Here is a 14,368-nt window from a genome sequence, read left to right on the forward strand (position 1 = left end):
CCTGGGAAACTTTTAAAAATTCTGATGCCTGGGTCCCATCCCCAGAGATTCTGATTTACTAGGTCTTAGAAGTGGCCTGGGCGTCCAGTATTTTTTTTTTTTTTTAAAGCTCCCCAGGTGCAGTCAAGATTGAAAACCTCAGGGTAAAGGGTGATATGGTACAAAAGAAAGGACTCAGCTGTCCCAAGGGAAGAGCCGAGGTAATGTTTGATCAGTAGAGGCAAACAAGGAAGATGGAAAAAGGCTCTCTGGGCAGAGATAATACATACAAGCAGGAAACAGTATATCCCCTTAGAAACCATTAGAATACTCACTGCGGGTAGGGTGTTCAGCCAACACAGGCAGGGATTTGACTGGGAGTAGTGAACAGAGACAAAAGAGGAAAGCAGTAGCAGGAGATAAAGTTGAAAAGGTAGATGTTCACGCCTTGCTAGGTTTGGACTTGGTCTTAGAATTAGGATCAGTGAAGAATTCTAAGAAGGAGAAAACATGATTGCATTTGTACAATTTTAGAAAAATGACACTTCCGACTAACTTGGTGAGTTGGACTGATGGTCTTGAAGCTCCAGGCAAGACACCCAGTTATAAGGTTACTGCCAAGTCCAAGTGAAAAATGATGAGGGTCTAAATATTGGCTAAGGGCAGTGAACCTGGACAGAAACAACAGATTTATAAGTTACTAAGCAGATGGAATTGGGAGGTTATGTATCTATGGGTAATGAGGATGACTCCGAGTTCCTGACTTAAATAACAGGATGGATGGTTGGACTGTTGACCAAAATAGGGAATACTAGATGTTCAGTGGGAGAGGGAAATGTGGATAATAAATGAGCTCCTTTGACTCTAATTTAAATAGCTGGTAGGACTTCCAAGTTCAGTTCTCCTGTTAACCTTTGTATGTGCAGATCCGAGACTTAGAAGAGAGGGCAGCCCTGAAGATATTAATTTGGGAGTCTTTGGAATACAGGTGGGTCATGTCTGGCAAGAAGATGAGATTGACCAAGTGAGACCATGCAGAATGCTGTGGAATACCAACATGTAAAGTATGGACAGAGGAAAAGAACCCTCAGTTCGGCCAAGAAAGAGCTTAGGAGAAGATGATAATGTGGATACCAAAGGAGTAATATTTTAAGAAGGGAATAGTCAAAAGTATCAGATGCTTCTGAATAATCAGAGTATAAAGTAAAAAAAATACCCACGGATTGGTAGAGCAGTTTCAGGGAAACGGTGGTTCTAGAACCCTGACTGCAATTGATTTAATACTGAATTTTGACTTCAGTTAGAAGTGTGGAGTGGACAGATTTAGGAAACCCTTTTCCTACTCCTAATACATAGAAAGTCCAGATAAAAATATGTATCTTTAAGAATATATTTTAAATATGTAGCCAAATTCAAAAGAAAGAAGATTTTCCACATGCCTCAAATGAAGGAGGAACTAAAAGCCATAGCAACAAGCAAATGTTGAAGTTGAGAGGCCCACAAAGGTATCAGGACCACATATAGAGGTTGTCTTTGTCTGTTTGGGCTGCTATAACTAAATACCAAAGATTGGGTGGCTAATAAACAACAGAATTTTATTTCTCACAGTTCTGGAGGCTGGAGTCCAAGATCATAGTGCTGGAAGAGTCAGGTTGCAGACTGCTCATTGCATTATCACCTGGCGGAAGGGGCTAGGGAACTCTGTGGGATCTCTTTTATAAGTCATTAATCCCATTCATGAGGGCTCCACCCTCATGACCTAATCACTTCCTAGAGGCCCTACCTCCGAATACTGTCAAATTGCTGGTAGGATTCCAACATGTGAATCCTGGGGGGGAAACAAACATTCAGACCATAGCAGAGGTGAAGACCCAATAGGGGCCTAACATATTAACACCTGCGTGGCCTGAAATTTTATCAGTGCAGAAGTTGTGCTTGGGGTTTTTCCACCTATAAATGGAACCAGGAAAGCTCTGTGCTTGAGAATGAGCCACCCTACTTGGAGTAGAAAAAGTGGCCCCTAAAAGAAATCAGAATCCTACACATGTGACATGTGCAAGTAAGGACCTCAATTTGTACCACCCATGTAGGGAGAGAAAATTTTAAGCCAAGACAAGGAAGGAAAAAAGAATCTTAAAATCTTATTTGGAACTGGTGAAACCTTTAGGATCCAGGAGAGGCAAATGCAACCCACCTAATAGTGACATCTCCAAAATGCAGGGCAAATGTGGGATTCCTACAGAGGACGTGTCCCGCTGAGGTAGAGCTTGCAGACCAGCAGAGCAGACCACGTGAGAAAACTCACCATCATAAGAAAAGAAGGAAAATGCAGCTGATAGGACATTTGACATCCAAAGAATTACCAAAAAATACAGAGACACATAAAAAGAACTTTACAATTCATGCTTTTAAAATATTCAAAGAGATAAAAGAAGGAATAGAATTCATAATACAAGCACAGGACAGTTTGGAGGGGAGAAGCCAGTGCATTTGTCTAGAAGTAAAAAATATGATCATTGAAAAATTTGCAAGAAGGAATAGATGGGTTAAATCATAGAGTAGATCCTGGAGGGAGACTTCACGAGTTGAAAAAGTGAACAACAGGTGAGAAAGTAACGTCAGTGAGTGGAGGCTGCACTCATTTGATGACAGTGCGTGTGAAGGAGAGAGAGGAGCTTTACTAGAGAGAAATGCTAGATCAAGAAAGAGATTCAGTCATTCATTTAAAAAAATAACATGGGATTGAGGAATATATTGAGAGAGACCCTAAATATGCAGAAAAAAGGGGGGGATCGTTGCGGGGTGGGAAAAGGGTCCCCCAGAGCCTAGGTAGAGGGATTACTGGAAGTGAAGGAGAATGAAACAGATTTGAAAGTATTTCTGTGGGGGATAGGAGGTGGGATGTTTGAAAGTATGTAATTAGGTCTCCTCCTTTCTTTGGCGGATGGGAAGAATGCGGGGGATAAGCAATGAGGAGATAAAGGGCAAAGGTTTAAAAAATAGCCATAGACATTTATGTTGCTTCTATGACCTGGCTATTCTAAATAGTGCTGCAGTGAACACTGGGGTGCAAGTGTCTTTTTTAAAAAATAAATTTATTTATTTTTGGCTGTGTTGGGTCTTTGTTGCAGCGCACTGGCTTTTCTTTCTAGTTGCGGCAAGCGGGGGTTACTCGTCATTGCGGTGCGCGGGCTTCTCATTGCGGCGGCTTCTCTTGTTGCGGAGCACAGGCTCTAGGCGCGCGGGCTTCAGTAGTTGCGGCACTCGGGCTCTAGAGTGCGTGGACTTCAGTAGTTGTGGCGCACGGGCTTAGTTGCTCCGCGGCATGTGGGATCTTCCCAGAGCAGGGCTCGAACCCGTGTCCCCTGCGTTGGCAGGCGGATTCTTAACCATTGCGCCACCAGGGAAGTCCTACAAGTGTCTTTTTGAATTATGGTTTTCTCTGGGTATATGCCCAGTAGTGGGATTGCTAGGTCGTATGGTAGTTCTATTTTTAGTTTTTAAGGAACCTCCGTACTGTTCTCCGTAGTGGCTGTATCACTTTACATTCCCACCAACAGTGAAGAAGGTTCCCTTTTCTAGACACCAAGGGGGAAAAGCTGGTGGGAGGTGTGTGTGATGAATTGGGAGATTGGGATTGACATATATACACTAATATGTATAAAATAGATAATAAGAACCTGCTGTATAAAAAAATAAATAAAATTCAAAAAATATGTATATATTTTAAAAAAATAGCCGTAGAGCAAATGAGAGAGGAGGTCGATCAGAGACAGGTAAAAAGAATGCCAAAGAATGTTGAGGATTCTTCTGCTGTGGAATAGCATAAATTTGAGATGGTACCATTCTGTAAGACTGAATCCGGCACCCCACATATAAAAGTGTAAAAACTATATTGTGGGATTAATCCATAAATATTGCAGAAAAGATGCAAGAAAATAACAAAGAAAAAACAGAAATGGAAGATATCAGAGTAATTTGAGAAATCCCAGGGAAGAAGGTTCTGTAGTCTAATTTTTGTATTGCTGACCATAGTTACTATTAGAAAACTTTTGCTTGTAGTGAATTAGAAGAATTCAACTATGGTTCTCTTATTTATTCTAGCTTATTTTCAGATTACCAGGGCAATATTGTTCCCTACATCATGAAATCTTGTTACCTCAAGTTAGGTTATCATGAGTCAAGGTTTTTAGGCATCAACAACTTCTGTCTACAAATATTAATTGTCTGTTGGATAAAGGAGATTTTACCATACATCCAAGCATATACACCGTGTATATATTGTATATTTAGAAGCACATCATGTTCTTCAGTATAACCCTTATACCAACATAAATTCCTGCCTGTGATGGAGGGGAAAACCTCCTGTAGTCTTGGTCAACTTCAGAGGACTAGCCAGCTAATTAGCAATCCCTTCATAAATAAATGTCATTCTGTCACCTAGAATTGCTGAGGGGGATTTTTAGACCATTGAAATTAGTTATAGTGACAGAAATGTTGAACAGAAAGGGAAGCTTCTTAGTTAAGTTGAAATTGAACATTTACAGTGAATTTACAGGTACATTTTGGAAAGAGCCGTGTTAGTAGCTCACCCATGGGCCCTATTAAAGGAGTTGAAGCCTGTCACTCTAGGTCATTTGTCAAAGCCCACTGGAGAGAGCTATAATCAAAGACTTTTCTGCCTGACATCAGGGGCAGAAGATTTCTCTATGATGGTAGATTTACTTTGAATAGAGGGGTGTCCATGGTTCAAAAAACACCTTCAAGTAGAGCTAATTGGTAGTTTAAACCAAGAGGTCAGAGAACAACTTTTTGTAACACTTCCATCACCTTTCAGGTATCATTTATGTTGTTGTTTAATTGCACTCTTTTGTATGGTTAACCCACTTTTTATTTGTTCAACATCTTTCTCGAAAGAATCCCTACCTACCCCCACCCCCCAAACCTACCATACACTTTCATTTATTCTGAGGGATTAACTATGATAAGGGGAACTAATTAATATTATTAGTTTCACAATTACTCAACAATGAAGAAACTAAAAATGGAATCTAGGAATGATGTTTCCCACAAAAGTGACCTATTCATGGATGTCATGCTTCCAACTAGATAATGGATCATGTTAATAGGAGAGGTGGGCATGGTATCTTTTTTTCCGCAGCAAAGGTGGATGGAAAATGCTAACTGGAAGCCAGGCAGTGTCCTGAAGTGTGTCTTTTCTGTTGGTTGTGTTTAGGGGCATTGTCCAGTCAGAAGAAAAACTTGTCATCAGTGCATCTTGGGCAAAAGATGATGATATCAGCAGGCTCTTGAGATCTCTACCAAACTGGATTAACATGGCTCAACCCAAACAGCTGAGGCCAAAGAGAGAAGAGGAAGAAGATTTCATAAGGTAAAATGGTCTATTTTCTAAGTTGTACTAAACGTGGGAAGAAAAATATCCATTTAGCTAATTCTTTCCTACGTGAAATTTTGGCCATTTCTAAATATCAAACAGCAATGAACTCAACTTAGTAAAGTCTGTTTCTGTTGTACTACACCTCATTTCCTGTGCAAGTATGGCTTGTGCTCAAAACTTTAGAAGGAAGGGATTGATGTGAATCAAATCTGGAGCATTGCTAAATCAAGTTAAAATATTTTTTAATTTGTAGGTCATTCTCCCTTCTTAGGGAAGCTCATAGTTTATTCATTAATTCATTTATTTATTCAACAAAGCTGTATTGCCCTTGATTTGTGCCATACCTTGGAAACATGACAATTAATAATGTAAAGTTCCTGCCCATAAGTGTGTTACAATTGTTCTTAGCATGTTCTTTAGTTCACAGAACTGTTAGTTGAACTTTCCGGAAATATATATGTGCTTCCCATGTTTGTTCATGTATAGTGTATCCAATTGTTTTCTACTTATTTTGACAAAAGTAAGGTCTCGCTTTCAACTTTATCACTCAACTTTTACCTTTGCACAATTTAAATTTTTTACTTAGCCATGAAAATGTAGCCTAATTTGATGAAGCTACTCATTTTCACATGGCTCGCTTGCCACAGTGAAATATTTTCACCTCTGTCATTTTAGAGCTGTGTAAAGTAGGGGAAAAAAGTGGAGGTAATATTTTGTCACATTAAAAGTAGGTTTATTCTTATTGTCTTTTGCTATCCAAGTGAATGAATAAATAGTAAAAAAAAAAAAAAAAAAAAAAAAAATGAAATAAAGTAAAAGCACTTTAAGGAAGCAAAGACCAGGAAAAGAATAGAAGAAGTAGTGACGAATATTTTACTTTTAATTCATCATAGAACTGTGGACTCATCTCTCTCAGAATGTGGGTTGCAGCTATAGATAAATAGGTCTTTACTGTTCACATGGTGCCATATTTTTACCAACATTTTATTATGAAAAATTGCTATAGTGCCATTTAAAACTTCTCAAAATCATGAGACTCAAAAGTTCACCTGTAATTTAACCTAAAGTCTTCCTATTTATGGTTTCTTCCTCATCATTCACATTATCTCAGAAAAACTTGTCAGCTAGTTATATTGTTATAAGAAAACTATATTATATGTGCATAGTTTATTTTTTAATTAATAGACTTTATTTGCATGAGGTAGCAGTTTTAGGTTTACAGAAAATATTGAGTGAAAAACACAGAGTTCCCATATATCCCGTCACTCACCCTCACCCCCAATTTCCTCTATTTTTAATATCTTACAGTAATGTGGTATGTTAGTTAAAATTGGTAAGCTAATATGGATACATTATTATTAACTAAGTCTGTAGTTTACATTAGGGTTCACTCTTTGTGTTGTACATTCTATGAGTTTTGAGAAATGTATAATGAGTGTACCCATTCATTGGTTACAGTGAAGGTAACCATTTCAGTATCGTGCAGAATAATAGTTTCACTGCCCTAAAAATCCTCTGTGCTCCTTCTATTCACCCCAGCCTTCCTCTCCTCCAACCCCTGGCAACCACTGTTTTTTTTACTGTCTCCCTAGTTTTGCCTTTTCCTAAGGGTCATATAGTTGGCATCATACAATACATAGCCTTTTCGGATTCGCTTCTTTTGCCTTGCTGTATGCGCTTAAGGTTCCTCCATGTCTTTTGGTGGCTTGGTAGCTCTTTTTTAATCTCTGAATAATATTCCATTGTATGGACATACCGTAATTTGTTTATTTGTTCACCTACTGTAGGATTTCTTGGTTGCGTCCAAGTTTTGGCAATTATAAATAAAGCTGCTATAAACATTCGTCTTCAGGGTTTTTTGTGGATGTAAGTTTTCAGCTCACTTGGGTAAATACCAAGGAATGTGATTGCTAGATCACATTGATGTATGTCAAGAGTATGTTTAGCTTTTGTAGAAATTGCCAAACTGTATTCCAAAGTGGTCATACCATTTTGCATTCCCACCAACAATGGGAATTGTTCCTGCAGAGTTCCTGCTACTCCACATCCTCGATAGCATGTGGTGTTGTCAGTGTTTTGGATTTGGTACATTCTAATAGGTGTGTAGTGATCTCGTTGTTTTAATGTGTATTTCCCTAATGACATATGATGTTAAGCATCTTTTCATATGCTTATTTAATAACTATATATATATTTTTGGTGAGATATCTGTTCAGATCTTTTACCATTTTTAAATTGGGTCATGTGTTTTCTTATTGTTGAGCTTTAAAAGTCTTTTGTATATTTTGGATACCAGTCCTATAATTGATAGGTGTTTTACAAAAATTTTCTCCCAGTGTATGCCTTGTCTTTTGATTCTCTTCACAGAGTCTTTCGTAGAGCAGAAGTTTTTAACTTTAATGGAGGCAATCTTAATGATTTTTAAAACAATGGATCGTGCTTTTCTGCCGTCTGGTTTTCATTGAGTGTTTTGTATAGTTCCACTTTTTCTCCTCTCTTAGTATATATATTATGTTTCTTTTTTTCTTAACTTCTTTTTTTAGTGGTTGCCCTAGAATTTGCAACATACGTTTAGAACGAATGCAAGTACCTTATAACAAAGTAGTCCCATTCTTTCCTCCCATCCCTTATAACATTGCTGCCATTCACTGCATTTATCCATAAGCTATAATCACTGTACATAATGTTGCTGTTATTATTTTGAACAAACTGTTACCTGTTAGATCAATTAAGAATAAGAGAAATAAAAGATTTTATTTACCTTCAATTATTCTTTCTTTAATTCTCTTCCTTTTTTAATGTAGGTCCAAGTCTCCCTAAAGAACTTCTTTAACATTTCTTGTAAGGCAGGTCTACTGAAGACAAATTCCTTCAATTTTTGTTGGAGAAAGTGTTCATTTTTCCCTTACTTTTGAAGAGTAATTTCATAGGGTTCAAAATTCTAGGTTGATGATTGTTCTAACACTTTAAGTATATCACTTTGCTATTCTTGCTTCCATGGTTTTTGAAGAAAAGTCCAATGTAATTTTTATTCTTGTTTTTCTATAGGTAAGGTAATTTTTTCCTATGGCTTCTTGCAAAGTTCCTTTGTTTTTGATTTTGTGCCATTTGAGTATTGTATGCCTGGGTATAGGGGTGTGTGTGTGTGTTGTGTGTGTGTGTGTGTGTGTGTGTGTGTGTGTGTTTTTCATGCTTGGTGATCGCTGAGCTTCCTGGATCTGTGATTTGGTGTCTGTCATTAGTTTTGGGGAATTCTCAGTCATTATTGCTTCAAATATTTCTGTTTCTTTTTCTCTTTCTTCTTCTGGTATGCCCATTACACATACATTATAACTTTTTGAATTTGTTACTCAGTTCTTGGATATTCTGTTCTCTTTTCATTCCTTTTTCTCTTTGGATTTCGATTTTGGAAATTTTTATTGATGTTTCTTCAAGCTTACTCATTCTTTCCTTGGTTATGCCCAGTCTATTAAATAAGTCCGTCAAAGACATTCTTCATTTCTGATATGGCATGTTTGATTTCTAGCATTTCCTTTTGATTCTTTCTTAGAGTTTCCATCTCTCTGCTTATGTTACCTGTAGTTTACATGTGCACATGTCAAAAGCACAGCTTGGCAAATTTTCTTACTTTTCATTGTGTAACAGTATCCAGATCAAGAAACAGAATAATAGCAATAAGAAACAGAACACAGCAATAGTGAGCCTTCTCATGCTTCCTTATGGTCACTGTTTTCCTCTCCAAAAATTACCCGTATCTGACCTTTAAATACATAGATTAGTTTAATCCCTTTTTGGATTCTTTTTAAATGGAATCATGCACTTATATATTCTTTTATGACTGGCTTCATTTGTTCCACATTATATTGACATGATTCATCCATATTCTTGTGTATAGGTCCTTATTACTCTGTACTCTATATTGTATTCCATTATATGGGTACACCCCAGATATTTTTTAATATTGTATTATTTGAATGTTTATGTGTGTATATATGCATTCATTTATTTTACTCCTGTTGGGTACGTGGGTACTTTCTAATTTAAAACTGTTTCAAATAGTGCTGCTTTGTATATTCTACTATATGTCTCTTAGTAAACATATGTATATATTTCTATTGCTTACATTCTAGGAGTCAAATTGCCAGGTCATAGCATATGCATATGTTGAGTTGTAGTGCACACTGCCAAATAGTTTCCCAAAGTGGTAGTAAGAGTGTGTACTCTCATAGCAGTGTATGAAAGTTCCAATTGCTCTGTATCTCATCTATATTTGATATTTTCCATCTTTTTAATTTTGGCCTTCTAGTAGATTTGTAGAGGTATCTCAGTGTGGTTTAATATGAATTTCTCTCATGACTAATAAAGTTGAACATATTTTAATGTACTTTTATGGTATTTATTGGCCATTTGAATATCTGCTTTCACAACATATTTGTTCAGATCTACTGCCCATTTTTTAATTAGGTTTTCTGTCTTTTCCCTACTGATTTGTAGGAATTCTTTATATATCTGGATGTAACTCCTTTGTGATGGATAGGTAGTAAGTAAGTAGGTAGATAGATAGATAATGTCATCTTCCCCCACTTTACAAATTGCCTTTTCACGCTCTTAATGCTGTCTTTTAATAAACAGACTTTTTAAATTTTAATAAGTCAAATTTATTTTTTTAATAGATAGGACATTTTGTTTCCTATTTAGAAATTCTTTCTTATGCCAAAGTCACAGAGGTGTTTTTCTCTAAAACTTTTACTGTGATGAATATGTTTTTCCCTAGCATATGAAATAAGTTATACACTCTTAAAACTATATTTCCTATCCCTGCTCTCTACACTTCTTTTTTTTTTTTTTATGAGTATTTTTTTTTTTAATTTTATTTATTTATTTATTTATGGCTGTGTTGGGTCTTCGTTTCTGTGCGAGGGCTTCCTCTAGTTGCGGCAAACGGGGGCCACTCTTCATCGCGGTGCGCGGGCCTCTCACTATCGCAGCCTCTCTTGTTGCGGAGCACAGGCTCCAGACGCGCAGGCTCAGCAATTGTGGCTCACGGGCCTAGTCGCTCCATGGCATGTGGGATCTTCCCAGACCAGGGCTCGAACCCGTGTCCCCTGCATTGGCAGGCAGATTCTTAACCACTGCGCCACCAGGGAAGCCCTACACTTCTTAATTTAGATCATGTTGTCATAGCAGTAGTAGCAGAGAGTAGCCTCATGATTTTTTCTGTCAAAAGAGGTAAAGAATTATTGAGACATGTTTAATTAGAGTGCCAACTAGGAATAATCAAACTGACCTTAGGGGAGAGTCAGGCCATGTTACCATCATGTTTTCCTGCTGCTAGATTTCTAAGAGGTCTGGGTAAGCATGGTCCCACTATTGATCTTTAAGTGTACTTATTTAATACATCTGTAACCTGAGTAGTTGTATTAGAAGTAACTTCTGGAGGATAATTATTTTTCTCCAACTTTTCAGGTTACTTTAACTGAAAGTAAGTCTTCTTCCTGTTGTTCCTAGGTTTATTGTCTTTTATGCCTGCAAAGAGATTTTCAATCAGTTTTATTAGTTATCTTCAGTAGCTTAGAGTTAAGGGGAAGGGTTTCTAGCCCTATTTCAGAAAAGAGAAGGCTAATCCAGAGATGAACGTCTGTATACCACCTCATGCTTCTGATTTAGAAGAGCTAGAATTAAGTTCTTGGCTTTCTTTATTTCCTTTTTGCTCACTGCATTGTCACCTTCCATGTTAAATTTGAAGGCAAAGCAAATTGAACATATTTTAAAAAATTTTTGGTGAATTATTATATCCATGAAGTAAGATGCAATCTTAGGTATATAACTCAAAGAAATGTTATGTGTGATTTTACTCATGTAACCACCTCCCCGATCAAAATACAGAACTTTTCTTGCACCCCAGAAGGTTACCTCAAGGTAACCACTATTCTGACTTTTATCACCATAGTTTAGTTTTGGCTGTCCTTGAATTTTATATAGATTTCACCATAGTATCTGGTTTATTTTGCTGAACATTATGACTGAGATATTTGTCCACGTTTTTGCATGCAAACAGACATGGTTTGAAAACAAACTCTATTCGCTTTAAGAGAAGAAAAATAATTTTTTAGATCTATTTTGTTTTGTATGTGATTGATTCTTTTCTCTTAATCTGTCATATTCTCTATCCTGAAAGCAAAGGTAAGTAGAGGGGAAGACTCTTCATTGATATTCCAATGTGGTAGAGTTACAGAGCCTTGATTTTCACACATTAGAGTACCACAGAGCGTGGCATGAGCCAAAAAGACTGAAAAATCACACTCTCTTCCTGTAATTAGTTTTTAAAGCTTAGAGAGCTATTTGGCGCCCAGATGAATATAGAATCCAGTGTCCTTTGCATTGAATAAAGGTTATGCTCCCTTCATTACTAAACGAGCCCCTTTTCTATTCTTGTTTTTTAACTAAAAAATAAAATGTATTATTTCCTGGCTTAACTTTGAATAAAGGAAAAAAATAGGTCAGGCCAGGACTTTAATAGAAAAACGAAAAATAGCAAATATCCTTTTGTTCCCAAAGAAGCTGAAAGCAGGCTTTCTAGCCCATTATCTTTGCACCTGTCATATATATGTGCATAGTTATCCTTTTGAGATCAATGAATATCCACTGATAAAAGCAGTCCTGTTTTCTGGTCATGTAATTAACAGAAGAGATAAGGTGTTGGAAGAAGTAAAGGGGGTGGGGAGGCTCTGTGCATTAGAGACTATTCCCCCAAATCTGTTACCCCCATTTCACTCAGGGCCCCAGAATTTCGAAGAATAAGAGTCATTTCCCTAGAGCCAGGTTTGAAAATCCTGAAGTGGATAGATGTGATTGGCAGGACCAGGACAAGAGTATTCAGGTGATAAAAGCCAAAGAATATATAAAGCTTACAAATTAGTCTTGAGCTTCCAGCATGAAGAAAGATGAATGATAAAGAATCAAGTTTTCTGGAAAGATTGTGTAATCTATTACAATCAGAGTTGACAGTGCCCGTATTTGACGGCAACATCGTGTGGTTTCAGGCACTATTATTCCCATTCAACAGATAAGGAAACTGAGGTGCAGAGAACTTAAATAACTGCCCCAAATTCACAGAGCCTCTAAGTTGACAGAGCTAGAATTTGAGCCCAAGTAGTCTGGCTCCTAGAGCTAGCACAGAGTGACCATCCAGCCTTAAATTGGGTGAGGAATTTGTACTTTTGGACATTTGAGTTATGCCTTCATTTTCATTGATCATCATACTCTTGACTGATATTTTAATCGTAATTTGCTAATGTTGCAGAAAGTTACCATACAGGTGCTTTTACCCTAGGTTTAGTTTGTTATTATTAGAATTAATTGTATTATATTTCATGTATTATATTGTTGCCCATTCTTTCCCTTCCAGTAACAGGTTGGTAACAGAATATCCAGATATTTGAGGGAAAGACTGTATTGAAACCAGGAATGTACAGTGCTTTAAAACTGATTGTCTTGGATGAATTGGGAGATTGGGATTGACATATATATGTATTACTATGTATAAAATAGATAACTAATAAGAACCTGCTCTATAAAAAATAAATTAATTAAATTAAAATTTAAAAAACTTATTGTCTTATCTTTCCTCTGAGTTTTACGTTTGCCTAATCAAAGAAAAGAAAAAACAATTATTGTTGAAGAAAGAAAGAACGATACAAAATGGATGAAAATATTAAAATGATATAAAACAAATTATGTAGGTTTTAGATAGTGTGTGATACAGACCTGAATAAGGAAGAGAAACTAAACGACATTTTTAGCTATTTTTAGTTATTTAGAAGATAACTATTTATTTCATCTGGAGGATCAAATGAGTGATATGTTAAGACTGATTTTTGTCACTTTACAGAATTATGAACTCAGAGTGCTTAAAGAACTTTCAAAGAGCAAGGCAATTCCTAAGACTTTGTTTGGCATGAGTTCTGTATTAGGTGTTTAATAAAAAGAGTCAGAATAGAAGCAAAAAGTAGGTTTGTACTTTAACCTTCTGTGGACCCTAATAGTACATTGAAGACCTTCAATAAATGTTGACTGAATGAAACTGAATTTAAAAACAGGAAGGATCATTCACTCTTCAAATGAAAAAAACTAAAATATAAAGAATGGTGAGCCAAATGCCTTAATTGGAAGAAAATGCTTTCAGTGGCCTCCCTGAAAGTCACATGTATAGTAGCATGTTCCTTTTGGAAGCTCACAGGCCTGAGTTCTAGTCCTCAGCACTGCCATTAATTAATCTCTTTTGTTTTGTTTTGTTTTTGCCTTTGGTTGGTCTTTACACTTCTTAAATTTCTTCATCCAGCTGAGATTAAACAAGAGAAGTAGAAATCTAGTAAGCCTGGGAATGTATTTCAATGTAAACATAGTACTAATAAAGTAGAGCACAGGGGATTCCCTGGTGGCGCAGTGGTTAAGAATCCACCTGCCAATGCAGGGACACAGGTTCGAGCCCTCATCCGGGAAGATCCCACATGCCACGGAGCAACTAAGCCCATGTGCCACAACTACTGAGCCTGCGCTCTAGAGCCCTCGAGCCACAACTACTGAACACATGTGCCACAACTACTGAAGCCCACACGCCTAGAGCCTGTGCTCCTCAGCAAGAGAAGCCACCGCAGTGAGAAGCCCGTGCACCACAATGAAGAGTAGCTCCCGCTCGCCGCAACTAGAGAAAGCCTGTGCACAGCAACGAAGACCCAACGCAGCCAAAAATAAATAAATTAATTTATTTATTTTTAAAAATCACCCCAATAAAAAACAATAAACATTTAAAAAAATTAAAATAAAAAATAAATTAAAAAATAAAGTAGAGCACAGATAATTTTCAGAAAAATTCCACTTGGAAATTTAAAGCATCTCAAAACGATATAAGCAATGACTGTTAAAAGGTTCTAGATAACTACAGCCATTGAAGAATCTTTAGAAAAATTTGAAGGAATAAGTAAAAGATCT

At 36.9% G+C, this 14,368-nt stretch overlaps 1 protein-coding gene across 2 annotated transcripts in view; it reads left to right on the forward strand.

Moving 5' to 3' along the window:
• The window catches only part of EXOC4 (exocyst complex component 4), an 843,793-nt gene that overhangs the window by 678,511 nt on the left and 150,914 nt on the right, over positions 1-14,368 (forward strand). For both annotated transcript variants that reach the window (XM_061198739.1, XM_061198740.1), the window contains one exon: positions 5,216-5,371. In XM_061198739.1, coding sequence (XP_061054722.1) covers positions 5,216-5,371 — 156 coding nt within the window. The remainder of the gene's footprint in view (positions 1-5,215; positions 5,372-14,368) is intronic.

Source organism: Eubalaena glacialis, chromosome 8, assembly GCF_028564815.1.
Source record: "Eubalaena glacialis isolate mEubGla1 chromosome 8, mEubGla1.1.hap2.+ XY, whole genome shotgun sequence".
Classification (NCBI taxonomy): domain Eukaryota; kingdom Metazoa; phylum Chordata; class Mammalia; order Artiodactyla; family Balaenidae; genus Eubalaena; species Eubalaena glacialis.